Raw genomic sequence first — 15,729 nt, 5'->3', positions numbered from 1 at the left:
GCTGTAGGTGATATACTCATACTTTGTCATTGATGTGCTGGTTCATCTTGTTGATGTTGAAAAGGAACTGAGCTCACAATTCCTCCTGGATTGTTCCTGCTGGATCTCTTCCTTTATTTAGCTTCTCCTAGTGCAGAGCCAGGCACATGTGTAGCTCCATGGCCAACGATGCTGCTTCTCTTGCAGGTCATCTGCATTTTCGAGGTTGGAGGACGTTAAGAGAGAGACACAGATTCCAGTTTGTCCTTGTTTCTCCCTGTGTCACATCCAGCTTTTCTTCTTGACTGCTGCCCTGATGACCTACAGCAACTTTAGGCCCACTGGTAGACTCTAATTCAAAGCCTTCAATAAACTTCTTTCCAGCTTCCGTAATATTGTAAGGGCTGGTCCCTATAAATGCCTTAATTCATATCATTTATCGTGCTCCAGCTATCATGATCAAACACTCACTAGTATATACTGTAAAATGGTTAAATGATTCAACTTAAAAAAACAAACCATAAATGACTTGTGTCACTTGAACAATTGAGTTTCTACTGTCAATTCTTATTTTACCTATGTTTTTTCTTATTTACTTCTACATAATAATATTATCCAGGAGGAATTGTGAGCTCAGTTCCTTTTCAACATCAACAAGATGAACCAGCACATCAATGACAAAGTATGAGTATATCACCTACAGCGTACCTGCCATCCTATACTGACCTTCAGATTATAAGGGCTACTGCTTCATTTTTCCTTTCCAAATCTTAGACACATTTCTCTTGTGGCCATCCCTAACCCAGAACCATAGAGGGAAGAGAATTCTGGGAAATATGCAAGGTCTGACAGTTAAGTTCAGAGAAAGTGCTCCTGACTGGGGAGAACTTTGGATAAGACCTTTAACTCTGAGGCTATGGACAGACTATTTGAAATAAAGTTTTTTAAAAAACTGGTCTTATCAATAAATATTTATTGAGTGCCTACTAGCTACTAGGAAAGTAGCTAGGCGGCACCAGTTAGAATGGTGGATAAAACAAAAAAAGACAGGCAGAACAGAAAGAATACGACTATTGCTAGCATCTGAGGGCATGATCATTTCATGGCTAGGACTCTACATGAGGCACTGTATCTGGTGCCTAGTTCTCTACTAAAACAGATCTGGGGATATTTAAGAAGCTCTCCTGGCTTAGAGCCCATGAAAACAGGGAGCAGCTTAAGCCAGAAGTCCTTCCATTCTATCTTCTTGAAGTCCTAGGCCTCCTGAAGCTAACTGCGTATGGCTTAACAGGGAGTTGGCTAGCTGCCACAGGTTTATTATTTCCTACTGCATATCTCAGAAGGATGCATTAAATGTACTGTTCAGAGTGTGGCTATTTAACTTCTTACAAGTCCTTCATAGGAAAAGAGAGAATAAGAATAATTTGCTGAATTTGTTTGCTATAAAACTGATCTCTTTATGCAAAGGCATGGATAGGAGAAATGTAATAAATGACAAGAATTAAGAGAGTCACTAAATATTCCAGAACATTCTCAGAAGGTTGATAGAAATTGACATTGAAGTTAAACTCTATTTTTTTAACCCCCTTTTATTTATTTAGTTTGTTCATTTGTTCATTCATTCATTCAACAAATATTTACTGATTGGCATTAGGATACAGTATTGAATAAGACAGATAACATCCCAACCTCATGGAATTTACTTTCTGTAGTGGGGGAAAATAGTCGAATATAAACAAATCAATATATAACATAATTTCGGTTGTTATAAAGTGCTATAAAGAAAAATAAAACAGGGTGTGGTTCTACCTTAAGTGATGATTTAGTATTATAGATTAAATTTTCTATACATAGTATGCAATAAATGTTATAATAAATATAACCACAGATATATCTTAGATATCCCGAGGGGACAGGATTCATGTTCTGAATACTGAACACATTTATACAAATCATAATGAGGTTATGTATTGATCAATGAAACTTACCCTATAGAAAGCACTGGTCAAAGGCAGCAGTGCTGCAGCAATGTTATATTCTTCTAAACTTGAACAATCCTTAAATGAAACAAAGAAAACTGAGTATTAGGACATTTATCAGAAATCACAAATATATGGAAACAAATATCTGGGATACATTGTTTACTGTCTTATGGGGTTATTACTTTAATTCCAAATTGTCACTAAGGCTTAGTATTAAGGCTAAGTCCCTGAAGCACATTCTTTTAGAAATGAGATAAAAATACATTTGAGAAAGATATTTTCATACACTATTGGTGAGCAGCTACCTTTACTTACCTGCCTTACAAAGACTGTGACTAAGTGTGTAATTTATACAAAAAAATTTTGGATGTGGTTTTAGTATATTTAGCTACTGTATTTTATTGAGTCTAAAATACACATTTTTCACATTTTAACTTCTTTGAGACAGGGATGCATCTTATAATTGATTTGAAATATTTCTTCTCTCTTAGTGTTATATACAAAGGGTATTTTGTTATTGAGCAGGCAAGAAATATCACTGATGCTAAAACCTATTGGATGGAATATTATTGGGATAGTCAGGAAATCTCAATGGGAATGTAAAATGGTGTGGCTGCTAGTAAAACAGTATGACAGTTCCTCAAAATTGAAATATAGAAGTACCATATGATCCAGCAATCCTACTTGTGGGTATGTACCCAAAGTAACAGTGACTTGAACAGATATTTATACATTCATGTTCATGGTAGCATTATTCAGAATAGCCAAAAGGTGAAAGGAACCCAACAGATGAATAAACAAAATGTGTGTGTGTGCCTGTGTGCGTGCACATGCGTGCACGCACGCGCGCACACACACACACACACACACACACACACACACAGACACGTGCACACAAACGGAATATTATAGCCTTAAAAAGGAAGGAAATTCTGACACATGCTACAATATGGATGAATCTTGCTAAGTGAAATAAGCCAGACAAATACTGTATGATCCAAACTAAAATGCTTCTGCACAGCAAAGAAAGCCATCAATAAAATAAAAAGGCAACCTACTGAATGGGAGAAAATATTTGTAAACTACTTATCCAGGAAGGAATTAATATAGAAAATATTCGAGGAACTCATACAACTCAATAGCAAAAATCCCAAATAACCCAATTTAAAAATGGGCAAAGGAACTAAAAAGACATGTTTCAAAAGAAGACATACAAATGGCCAATGGGTATATGCAAAGGTGCTCAACATCATTAATCATCAGGGAAATGCAAATCAAAACCACAATGATATCACCCCATACCTGTCAGAATGTCTATTATGAAAAAGACAAAGAATTATAAGTGCTGGTGAGGATGTAGGGAAAAGTGAGCATGTGTACACTACTGGTGGGAATGTAAACTGGTACAGCCGCTATGGAAAACAATATGGAGGTTCCTCATGAGATTAAAAACAGAACTATCATACGAGCCAGTAATCTGGGTATATATCCAAAGGAAATAAAATCATTATCTTGAAGTGATTATCTGTACTCCCGTGTTCATTGCAGCATTGTCACAATAGCCAAGGTATGGAAACAACCTAACCAGCCACCAATGAATGAATGATAAAGAAAATGTGGTTTAAATATACACTGGAATATTATTCAGCCTTAGAAAGGAATGAAATCTTGCCATTTGCAATGACATGAATGACTCTAGAGTGCATTACGGTAAGTGAAATAAGCCAGATAGAGAAAGACATATATTTCATGGTATCATCTATAAGTAGAATACAAAAAAAAATCTGGTACATGGTGACGGATAGCAGTCTAGTTTCATTCTTTTGCACGTGGCTTTCCAATTCTCCCAGCACCATTTATTGAAGAGGCTGTCTTTTCTCCATTGTATGTTTTTGGCTTCTTTGCTGAAAATTATCTATCCATATTTATGTGGGTTTATTTCTGGATTCTCAATTCTATTCCATTGGTCTGTGTGTCTTTTTTTCTGCCAATTCCATACTGTTTTGATTATTGTTGCCCTGTAGTACAAGCTGAAGTCAGGAATACTATTCTCCCATTAAAAAAAGATGAAACAGTGCCATTTGCAACAACATGGATGGATCTTGAGATTATGCTAAGTGAAATAAGTCTGATAGAAAAAGTTGAGAACCATATGATTTAACTGATATGTGGTACATAAAACTGAAAACAACAAAAGAACAATAAAAACAAATGAAGAAACAAAACTCAAAGACAGAGACAAAAGTTTAGTGGTAAGGAGTGGTAGATGAGGGTAAAGGGGATCAAATATATGGTGATGGAAGGAGAACTGACTCTGGGTGGTAAACACACAATGTGATATACAGATGATGTATTGCAGAATTGGACACCTGAAATCTACGTAACTTTGCTAACAATTGTCACCCCAATAAACTTTAATTAAAAAAAAAAGTCAAACTCAGAAATACAGAGTAGAATGGTGGTTGCCAAGGGCTGGGACATGGGGGAAATGGGGAGAAGTTCAATTAGATGAACAAGATCTGAGGATCTAATGTATAACATTGTGACTACAGTTAATAAAATTGTATTGTGTAACTGAAATTTGCCAAGAGAAAAGAACTTAAATATTCTCACCAAAAAAAAAAAAAAGTAAATAAGTGAATATGTGAGGTGAAGGATACATTAATTAACTTGATTTTCAGAATCCTTTCACAATGCATATACTATAGCAAATCATCATGTTGTTCACTTTAAATATATTACAATTTTATTTGTCAATTATACTTCCCTCAATAAAGCTGGAAAAAATTGTCCAGTTAGGCCATGTAGGAAAACACCACACCTTTTTCCTATTTGGTTCCTGTTCTCTATCATCTCAATGGATTTTATAAAATAATCCCAGAACACAGCAAAAGTGTGAATCATCTTTTTCTGCCTGACTTAGTCCTCACCCCCTTGCTCAGGACACTGCTATGTACAAGAATGTCATCCCCTGTGTCCTAGCACATCTGAGTTTCTTTAACAGAAATGCCTTGCATGTTTCTGAAGACTGTCATGAGGCCCAAGGCAATAAAGTTCAACAGACTTGAGCTGTAATCTTCTCCTAAGGAAATGGTTGGGATGCCAAGATGCCTTTTGACTTTGATTTCACAGCAGGGCTTCATTTGTAACAATTCTGTCCAAACTTTAAATGACAACAGCTGTGATATGAAGTCCAACACACTCATTTATAAAAATTTCCCACAAATTAAAAAAAATTAAACAATGGGGAATTTCAATCCATGACCAATTAGCAGGGAACAGGCAATCATAAAACATTTAGGAGCTATTTATTATCTTACAAAATGTTTACACATTGTAGTGCATGTCTCAAACCTGAGCGCCAGTCAAATGCTGATTGCAAAATATAAATATAAAATTCTTTGCAAATCACGTTAGAGACATTCTAAGTTAATTAGGTTGAAAAATGGAAAAATTTAAAAACAATAATTCTACAACTATTGACATAGCAACAGCATTCTGGAACAGTGCAGTTATCTATGGGGGAATCAGTCCATAAATACACATCCTGGAGTCCCCGGTGCTTTGGCCACATAATAGCAATGTAGTTACAGGCATACCAGGCAATTTATAAACTTGCAAGGACTTGAATCCTTATACATCTTTTATTCTGAAATTTGTTATGTAGTTTTCCTTTAATTTTCCTGCTACAATTGAAGAGTGAGCCCTGCAATCTTAATTTCCCACTAACCTCAATTACTTTGTACTTTCAATCTGCATACCTTTGAACTGTCATGGCCAGCATTCCTATTTTATAAAACTTTGGAATCTCTCAAAAATGATATATTTAAACATTAAAGAAAAAAACAATTGAAAGGCACAACTGTCTTTTGCACAAATGTCTTACACAACTTACTTTTCTTTCGAGTTTAAATTAGACATAGCTTGAAAAAAATTTTTTTTTTAATTGTCCAAACATTGAGAATATTTGCATCTTCTACATAGGGACAAAAATTTAAATTACAAAGCCAAAAATACCTCTTTATATCATATTACTCTCCTGCTCAAAAATGTCAGCTATGTTCTGACCATTACAGGAGAATGACCAAATTCTTCTAGGCTTGAAAGCCTTCCATGGTGTGGACCCAATTCTACACCCAACTGACCATATGACCCTCCTGCAGCAAGCTTTACTTATCATCTTCTTTCCATGTCATAGTTATTCCTACCACATCTCATAACCCTAGAAATACCGTCTATGCCTTGCTTTGTTATTTACATTGTTCCCTCTTGGCACCTCCATATGCAAGCCCCTATATTTCCCTGCCCTTTCCAAGTATAGTGCCAAGTGCGCATGTGCGCACACATGACTCTTGCTGTAGTTTTAGCCTCAGGTTATATTTTAATGCTAAATAGACTTATACAAACAAAGAGAATGTATCACAATTTTTAATACTGTGGTTATTTACTATGTACCATGATTCCCATTGAGATAGAAGCTGAGCTTGACAAATAATATCTAGATTTAAGTTTTTGAGAAAATGGGCCAAGTCTGCTTCAATTTTATATGCCTGGAAATTAGAACATTGCAACTGGCATACAGTAATAATAGCTAAAATTTATTGAGTGCTTACTAAGTGTCAGGCATGTTTTAAGTGTGAATTTACACAAATTATTTCATTTAATTTTTACAACATCTCTAGGAGGTATATACTATAATCATGTCCATTTTGTTGATGAAGTAACTGAGCTTCTCACAGGTTAAATATTTCCCTGGGATTACATGCCCACAAATGGCAGAGCCAGAATTCGAAACTAGGTACTCTCACTACAATACTTGTGCTTTAAACCTCTATGTTCTCTCGTTTCTTAAATGCAATAAGGCATGGAATGAAATCTAAAAATGGCATCTGTGGAAATACATAATTTAGGCAAAAGAAGAAGTCTTCCAGTAATTATAAATAATATCCTCAAGATAGTTTGAAACTATACGACATCTATGAAAAAGCAATTGAAAATTTTAAATGTGATTGCTAAAATTAAAATGCAAAGGAAGGGCTGAAAGAAAAACTTTTTCTGTGATGTATTTTTATTTCATCTCTATCTTCAGGAATAAAAAAAAAATGAAGGAATATAGAGGATCAAGTCAATGCTTCTTAAATATGCTTAACAGGAGTGCAGGAAAAGAATTTAGTCCTGATTTGCAAAGGGTGTCAAATAGGATAAAGGAAAAAAGATATTCGGTAGAATGAACAATATGTGATATGTTGATATAAAGGAATACTATGTGAAAGTGAAAATATGAATTATAGCTATATCCAACATCATGCATGAATCTCCCAAACACAATTTTGAACTAAAGAATTAAGACAAAAAGAATACATCACCACCACTATCATCATCATCATCATCATCATCAAATTAGTCAGTCCTGAAACATACTTTCTTAATTAACATTAGCCTCTCTCTATCTCTACTTATCCCATCAAATCACATAGAGGTAAGCATGTGCCAATACAATGTAGGATTTCATAAAAAATACCACAGTGATGTCAAAGAACTGTTTAAATCAAATCATAAGGATACAAAGGATAATCCAACAAAGTTAGATCAAGTAAAAAAGAGATAATCAGTTTGGATGATTTCATGATAAGTGCTTCAAAAGAAAATGATTTGATGTCAAAAGATTCTCTAGGGAAAAATAATGAAGGCTTTAAATATTTTTGCAAAAATGACCCATCTTTAGGATAGTGCTATAGAAGCCAAACATAAAGTAAGCTACCATGCAATTTTGTTAGAAAAATTATTTTAAATATTCTTCTCTCCTAAAAACAAAAGTCAGAGTCATACTTTGGTTCTAAAAACCATGAGCACATGGTAAATACTGTAACCTAAATATCTGTTAAAATAAAATTTTATAATTTCTTCTTTTAAATATAGTGTATCAAACATTTTCTCCACCATCTGGTATGAAATTTTAGCCCCTATTTTAAATGGACTTACTGATGGTGACAGTAAAAATTAGTTCCACTCTTAAGGATCTAAAGGATGCAGAAGTGATGGTCTCTGTCATATATCTGTATTTAATTCTCTAGTCTGGTGTCTGCAGAAAGCAGACAGATTCTGGAATATGAAAATATTCTAGGGCCGGCCGAGTGGCGCGATGGCTGAGCTGGCTTGGGACGCCAGAGGGCCCCAGTTCGGATCCCACATATGAGGGCCAGTGACACTGCCCTCCACAGCTAAGATGCTGAACAATAGCTCAACCTGGAGCTGGGCTGCTGTGAGTTGCCAGCGATGGCGTAGGCTGCAGCCCCTGTGGCAGTGGGTTGCCATGGGCTACCGTGTGTAGCCAGCAGCCAGCATGAGCGGCCAGCAGCCGCAGTGAGCGGCCGTCCAGAAGCCGGCGACTGATCTGCCTCGCCCGGGAAGAGCGCAATGATGGTGCCAACTTGGGCCAGTGAAGCAGCATCTTCCACAACTAGACTGAAGAACAAAAATGACAGCAAGTTGTCTGTTCCCTTTCCCCCAATTCCCCAGCACTGTTCCCATCTCAATTCCCCAATAATAAAAAAAAAAATCTTAAAAAAAAAGAAAAGAAAAAAGAAAATATTCTATAGGAACTGCAATAGCTCCAATTGAAGTTATATAACAAAGATGTGTTGTCTTTGCTAAAGCAGACTATCATGGCTTCTAGTATATTATATGCAACTGCTGATTTGGTGAATATGTTCTTTTCTATCCCTATCAGAGAGGACGGCCTGCATTCGTATGAAATAGACAATGGTAAACATTTACAATTTTGCTTTAAGAAAATGTTAACCAAACCCTCTCCCAACCAAATTCAATCTGAAGAAATTTGAATCATCTGAACATCACATAGGACATTATACTGATTTACTACATTGATGATATACTAATAAGGCTGGACGAGCAAGAAGTGGCTACCATGTTGGAAGCCTTGCTAAGACATGCACTACAGAGGATGGGAGATAAATCTTATGGAGGTTCTAGCATTCTAGGGCATCTCATTCAAAATAATGGACAGTTTATTGCATCTTATATCTCCCACCATGAGGAAGGAAGCACTTCTGTAGGCCTCTCTGGGTTATAGAGGCAGCATATTCCACATCCGGGACTACTGCTCTGGTTCATACCAAGTGACACAAAAACCTCCCAGCTTTGAGTAGGACCCAGGGCAGGGAAGGGCTCTTTAGCAGATACAGGAATCAATAAGCCCTGCTTACCATCATACCCAGTGACCCACTTGGAGAATTTGCACTTTCCATTGCTGTAACTCTGAGCTCTGCAAGGTTAGAGGTTCTAGACAACAAAGGAAGGACATTTCTACCAGAGGACAGAACAAGAATCTCATCAATCTGTAAACTACAGCTATCACTAAGGCACTTTAGGCTCCGAATGCCCAGGGATCAGCAGACAAGAAAAGGGTTATCATCTTGGCAGAGATAACTAAACCTAAATGTCAGGTGAGGTAGGGCTAATGTTACATATGGGAGCAAGGAGGAATATGTTTGGCATTCGGGTAAGTTCCTGGGTACCTCTTGGCACTTCCTTGCCAAATTCAGATGGAAAGTGAACCAGTGCAGCAGTCCTGAGCTGAGAAAGATGGTGACCAGGGGCTAAGATCCCTCTAGGATGAGGGCCTGGGTCATGTTGCCAGGAAGCCACAGAAAACGACAGAGATGCTAGCTAAGGATAACAGAATCATGAATGGGTAGCAGAGAAGGGAGATAAGTATCATTTGCAACCTATGATGAGCTACAGTAGCAGGGGCTAAAGATTTTCCCACTTACCCTTTTCAAAGCTTCCCCCAGCAACAGAGAACACCAGAACTTGGGAGGAACTTTTCCTGAATACATACGAGTAGGAAGAAGTGGAGCTAAGTAGCACAACGGATAAACATGGCAATGCCCTATCCAGATACCCCTTCAAGGAAGGACTTGTCCCCATGACTGGGAGTGCTGTCAACAGCCCTTCCCGAGGCAGCCAATATTCAATGACTCATCAATGACTCATCACCATTTTGGCTTAATGTGGGACACTTCCAGCTCTGGAACTCTGTGTGGGTTTAGCTGAGGCTATCCCGGGGCCAACAATATTGCTGGGCTCTCCTTCTGCCCAGTTCTACTTCTCCCTCCCTTCCACAGTGTTAACCCCAACAATACTAACAAACATCCTTTGCACTAAACTCTGCCTCAGAATCTGTTTCCAACCTGAAACAACTTCCCAATAACGTGGTAGGACACATATCTTTGCTTTGGATTCTGTTTTTCTGGGGAACTCAGGCTGGGACAGATCTAGAGTTTGAAAAGATTGCTATGGCTCCAGGATGATGAATGGGTTTAGAATAAGTATAGACGTGCAATGAATGCTCAGAAGGGTACTACAGCAGTCTAAGTGGAATAATGGTAGCTTTGATTAGGGTATTAGATATGGAGGTAGAGAGAAGTGGGCTGAGTTAAAAGATTTGTATGAGGTAAAAAATCAGTATAACTTGGTGTTAGGGTTGAGGCAGAAGAAGCTGTCAAGGATCTCTGAGGTGTTTGTTTGTATAACTAGATCAATGATGGTGTCATTTGCCGAGACCGGGAACGATGTAAAGGGATCAGGTTCGAGGGCTGAGGGGTAGAGGAGATGGGTGTCATGAGTTCCGTTTGTAACTATTAAAGGTGAAGTGTATTTGAGACATGAAAATAAAATACCAGGTAGCCAGTAGGATAGATGGGCATAGGGCGCAGAGAAACGGTCTGGGGATAGAGAAATAAACTTGTGAGTTATCAATGTATAGGTGGTAGTTTAAGTTGTGGGTGTAGAAGAGATCATCCTTGAAGAGGGTATAGAATGAGAAGAAGAAAAAAACAGAATATAAGTCTTGAAAAATTAAAGGCCAAGTGAAGAAGGATGAGCTTTCAAAGGTGGAGAAGGGATGGCGAGAGAGGTACGGGGATGTGTAGGAAACGCTTCATCATGGAAGGCAAGGAGAGTGCTTCAAAAAGCAACTCTAATTGATAAACTGCTTCCTCCATCTTCAAAGCAAGGAAAAGCGGGTGAACTTAACCATGAAGAGATAAATCAATCATTTATATAGTTTACATAGTTTCAGAGCTCCTATACTGTATATTTTATTTGCTTTCCTTTGCTGCCCCTCCCACCAAGACTATATCTTAAGTTCCTGTGAGGAAAAAGGAGAGTGAATTATAAATCTGCCACATTTACAAGGGCTAATCTGTCACATTTAGAAGGGCTAACAAATAAATAAAACCTACAAAAAGGCCTTCTACATTAGAAAAACTTCATGTATATAAGTCAGGTTATATAAAAAATAGTTCTTTTAAAAAACATTTTAAATCCATAAGTTATTATCATGCTGCCTTTATATCGAAAGATAAAATAATAAAATATTTATATAACCAATTATCACAAATAACTAGAGACAATTTTCTTCATGATTTATATTGTAAAAAAATGATAACATAAAAGAGAAAAACCCAACTCACTCTTAGTTTCAAGAAGAGTATTCTGCAATGTCATTGTAAATAGATAAAAATAGACATTGGCAGAAAAAAGTTAAATTCTAAGAATTTAATTGCCCAGCAGCATTATTTATGAAAACCTCTTTGAAAGTCAAAATCAAGTTCAAATCTTTTTGAAAGTCAAAATACAATGAAGGAAATACATGAAAATGAGACTCAACTATATATAGCCTTCCTTAAAGATAAACAGGCAAGGAATTATCAACACTGTGGTTAAATATATACATTTTTCTTTCTGAAGCACTGATAAGAAAGATACTCAGTAAAATGTGAAGTGTTACATAAGGTCAGGATAGTAACATGAAAGCAGTCCAGGAAATCCTAACAAAACAATGTGCAGTTCTGAACTTATTTCTTAATAACAACATAAAGCTAGATACTGGGCAGAAGATAAACCCCCTCTAGATTGGTTTTGGTCTTCTGAAATCCCCAGCCCCATTTTCACTGTCAAAGATCATTACCAATGACCTCTGACTTGCCAATCAAATGGATAATGTTTAGATATTTAATTTAACCTCCATACCATCCTCCTTCTTCTTCTCCTTCATTTTTTTTTAAACTACTTTCCTTTAAAAAGCTCACAAACTTCCATCTCATAAAAGATGTAGGAAAGGGCCGGCCGAGTGGCTCAGCTGGTTAAGAGCTCGCTTGGGAGCACCAGCTCTGAGCAGCAGGGCTGCGGTTCGGATCCCACATTGAGGGCCAGTGACTCTGCCCCCTACAGCTAAGATGGTGAACAACAGCTCAACCTGGAGCTGGACTGCTGTGAGTCACCAGGGACAGCGTAGGCTGCAGCGGGGCTGCAGTGGGCTGCCGTGAGCTACGTGAGTGGCTGGCAGCCAGCGTGAGCGGCTGGTAGCCGGTGTGAACTATGGGAGCCGCTGTGAGTGGCCGACCAATGACCAGTGACCGATTGCCTCTCTGGGAAGAGTGCAATGATCATACCAACATGGGCCAGTGAAGCGACGTCCTCCACAACTAGGCTGAAGAACAAAAGAGCAATTTGTCTACCTGCCTGTTCCCCTTTCCCGATTCCCCAATGCTGTTTCCCTCCCCCCAATTCCCCAATAAAATCTTAAAAAAAAAAGATGTAGGAAATACAGGTAAGTGAAAAGAAAAACTTCTTGTGATAAATCCCACAACCAATGCAACATTTTGGTGTCTATACTTCATATTTTTCCTAATCACAAATTACATATTTATTCATATAATTTAACTTTATTTTTTATATAGTCACTTCATTCTTAAACTAATTTTATTCTTTTGCCTCCATGACCCCACTTTCTACTAGATCTCTTATATCTAATGGCCCTTTCAATATCCTTTACAGGTTTTTATTATTCTGCCCATCCCTTAAATGTATTTCTCAATTTTTTTTTCATCCTCAGATCTCCTCTTTTATACTACCTACTTTCCTTAGGCTGGCTCAACCATTTCTATGGTATAAAGTGCCACTGAAATCTATATTTCCAGCCTAGACCACCCTCTGCAGCTCTAGTTGACTAGACACCTGCGATCCGATGTCTTGCAAAGACCTCAAGCTCAATATGTCTTAAACTGAATTATCTCCACTTCCTACCCCTGCTTTCAAGCCCAATACTCTTTCATACCACCTTGTTAAAAAAGACCAGATTGGATTTAGTCACCTAGCCAGAAACTTTTGTATCACATCACACCCTTACATTCAATCAAATGTCAAGTTGATACTTCCAATGTGACCTTCCTTCCATGTATCTATCCAACAACTGCCTTTAGTTGAACTAGGTGCATTGTGCTGGAGGCTGTAAATTAAACAGTTATATAATCACTGCCCTCTTGAATCTTAATCAAATACTGTTAATTCTGTCTTCATCACTTTGTCATCTGTTCCCTTTTCTTCATATCATACTTACTACCTTTGTTTGGACTTTCACCATGGCTATAACTTCTTTACTCCTACCAATTTCTGAGCCTTTGGGGTAATTCTGCAGTCTAAATCAGAATGCTTCTCGGCTTTCCCCACATCCTCCTAATTCCATATTCTGAAATGTCATTGTAAATAGTTAAAAATAGGTATTGGCAGAAAAAAATTTTAATTATAAGGCTATAATTGCTCAGCAGCATTATTTATGAAAATCTTTTTGAAAGTTAAGATCAGGTTCAAATCTTTTTGAAAGTCAAAATACAATGGATGAAATACAGGAAAGTATTTTCTGGTAAGTCAGTTATCCCTTATCCATTTGTTTTCTGGGTGTAACTTTCTTAAATAACACAAAAATATACAAAATAGAAAGAATTTATCTAGGTATGACTGCTGCAGAAAAGGCAACAAGGGCTGTAGGGACTGCAAAGATACTGGACATGAGAAAAAAGTGGCAAGGTTATTGGAAAAAAAGAGAGGAATTCTTACAGCAGAAGAGGGATCAGGATTTTTTTTTTCTTGAAAAGATGGGCAGAGCTGGGAAAGGGAAAAAATTATTTTAAGTTGGGTGACTAAGCTTTGGACAGGAGTTGGGGGCGGAGGCTACAAGAGGGAAAGGCAAGAGCTAGGGCAAACTTATCATATAGAGAGAAGCTATCAGTTTTGAGTGTAGTTTATAAAACCCATTATGGATACTCTGGGCACCAATATGAGCAAAACATATCACTAATTAGCACACATATACCTTAGTATATATCTGTTTAAGACCTAGTCTGTCTTTCACAATCTAGAAGAAATGAATAAATTCCTAGAAACATACAAGCTACCAAGACTGAGTCAGGAAGAAGCAGAATATCTGAAGAGGGCAATTACTAGGAAGGAGATAGAATCAGTAATCAAAAATCTCCCAACAAACAAAAGTTCAGGACCAGACGGCTTCACTGGTGAATTCTACCAAACATTTAAAGAAGAGTAAATACTAATCATTCTCAAACTCTTCAAAAATAGAAGAGGAAGGAACACTTCCAAACACGTTTTATGATATCATTACCCTGATATCAAAACTGGATAAGGATGCCACAAGAAAATTACAGGCCAATATCCCTGATGACATGAACGAAAAATCCTCAACAAAATACTAGCAAACCAAATTCAAGAAAGCATTAAGAGGATTATAAACCAAGGTCAAGTGGGATTAATTCCAGGCATGCAAGGATGGTTCAACATCCACAACTCAATCAATGTGATACATCACATTAATATGAGATAAAAATCATATAATAAATAAAAATTTTAAAATAAAGGAAAAAAATCATACGATCATTTCAATAGATGCAGAAAAGCATTTGACAAAATTCAACATCCATTCGTGATAAAAACTATCAACAAATTGGGCATAACGAGAATGTACTGCAATACAGAAAAGCCATATATGACAAGTCCACAGCTAAAATCTTATCAATGTTGAAAATCTAAAAGCTTTTCCTCTAAAATCAGGAACAAGACAAGAATACTACTCTTGCCACTTTTATTCAACATAGTATTGGAAGTCCTAGCCAAGGCAATTGAAGAAAAAAAGAAAAGGACAAAAGAAATAAAAGGCACCCAATTTGGAGAGGAAGAGGTAAAACTGTCATTATTTGCAGATTATATCATCTTACATATAGAAAACCCTAAACACTCCACCAAAAAACTGTTGGAACTAATCAACAAATTCAGTAAAGTTGCAGGATACAAAATTAATATAAAAAATCTGTTTCATTCCTATACACTAATGACAAACTATCAAAGAGAAATTAAGAAAACAATTCTATTTGCATAAACAAGAATAAAATACCTAGAATAAATATAGTCAAGGAGGTGAAAGACCTGTACACTGAAAACTGTAACATAGTGATAAAAGAAACTGAAGAAGAAGAAAATAAATGGAATGATATTCCATGCTCACAGACTGGAAGAAAAATGTTCATACTATCCAAAACCATCTACAGATTCAATACAATCTTTATTGACATTTCATTAGTATTTTTCACAGAAACAGAACAATTTTAAAATTTGTATGGAACCACAAAAGACCCCAAATAGCTAAAGCAATCTTGAGAAAGAAGAACAAAGTTGGAGGTATCACACTTCTGATTTCAAACTATATTACAAAGCCATAGTAATCAAAACAGTATGGTACTGGGTAAACAACAGACATGTAGATCAATGGTACAGAATAGAGAGCCCAGAAATAAAGCAACACATATATGATCAATTAATGTACGATGAAGGAACAAAGAATATACACACACGTACAATGGGGAAAAGACAATCTCTTCAGTAGGTGGTGCCG

The 15,729-nt window shown here is 36.8% G+C and overlaps 1 protein-coding gene across 4 annotated transcripts in view; it reads right to left on the bottom strand.

The window, feature by feature from the left end:
* SBF2 (SET binding factor 2) overlaps positions 1-15,729 on the bottom strand; it is a 429,728-nt gene that overhangs the window by 117,378 nt on the left and 296,621 nt on the right. For all 4 annotated transcript variants that reach the window (XM_019656204.1, XM_019656206.1, XM_019656207.1 and 1 more), the window contains one exon: positions 1,968-2,036. In XM_019656204.1, the coding sequence (XP_019511749.1) occupies positions 1,968-2,036 (69 nt within the window). The remainder of the gene's footprint in view (positions 1-1,967; positions 2,037-15,729) is intronic.

The sequence above is a fragment of the Hipposideros armiger genome, unplaced genomic scaffold (genome assembly GCF_001890085.2).
Source record: "Hipposideros armiger isolate ML-2016 unplaced genomic scaffold, ASM189008v1 scaffold_256, whole genome shotgun sequence".
Lineage (NCBI taxonomy): Eukaryota > Metazoa > Chordata > Mammalia > Chiroptera > Hipposideridae > Hipposideros > Hipposideros armiger.
The sequence above is the reverse complement of the archived record's forward strand: the minus strand, read 5'-3'. Positions and strand labels throughout refer to the sequence as shown.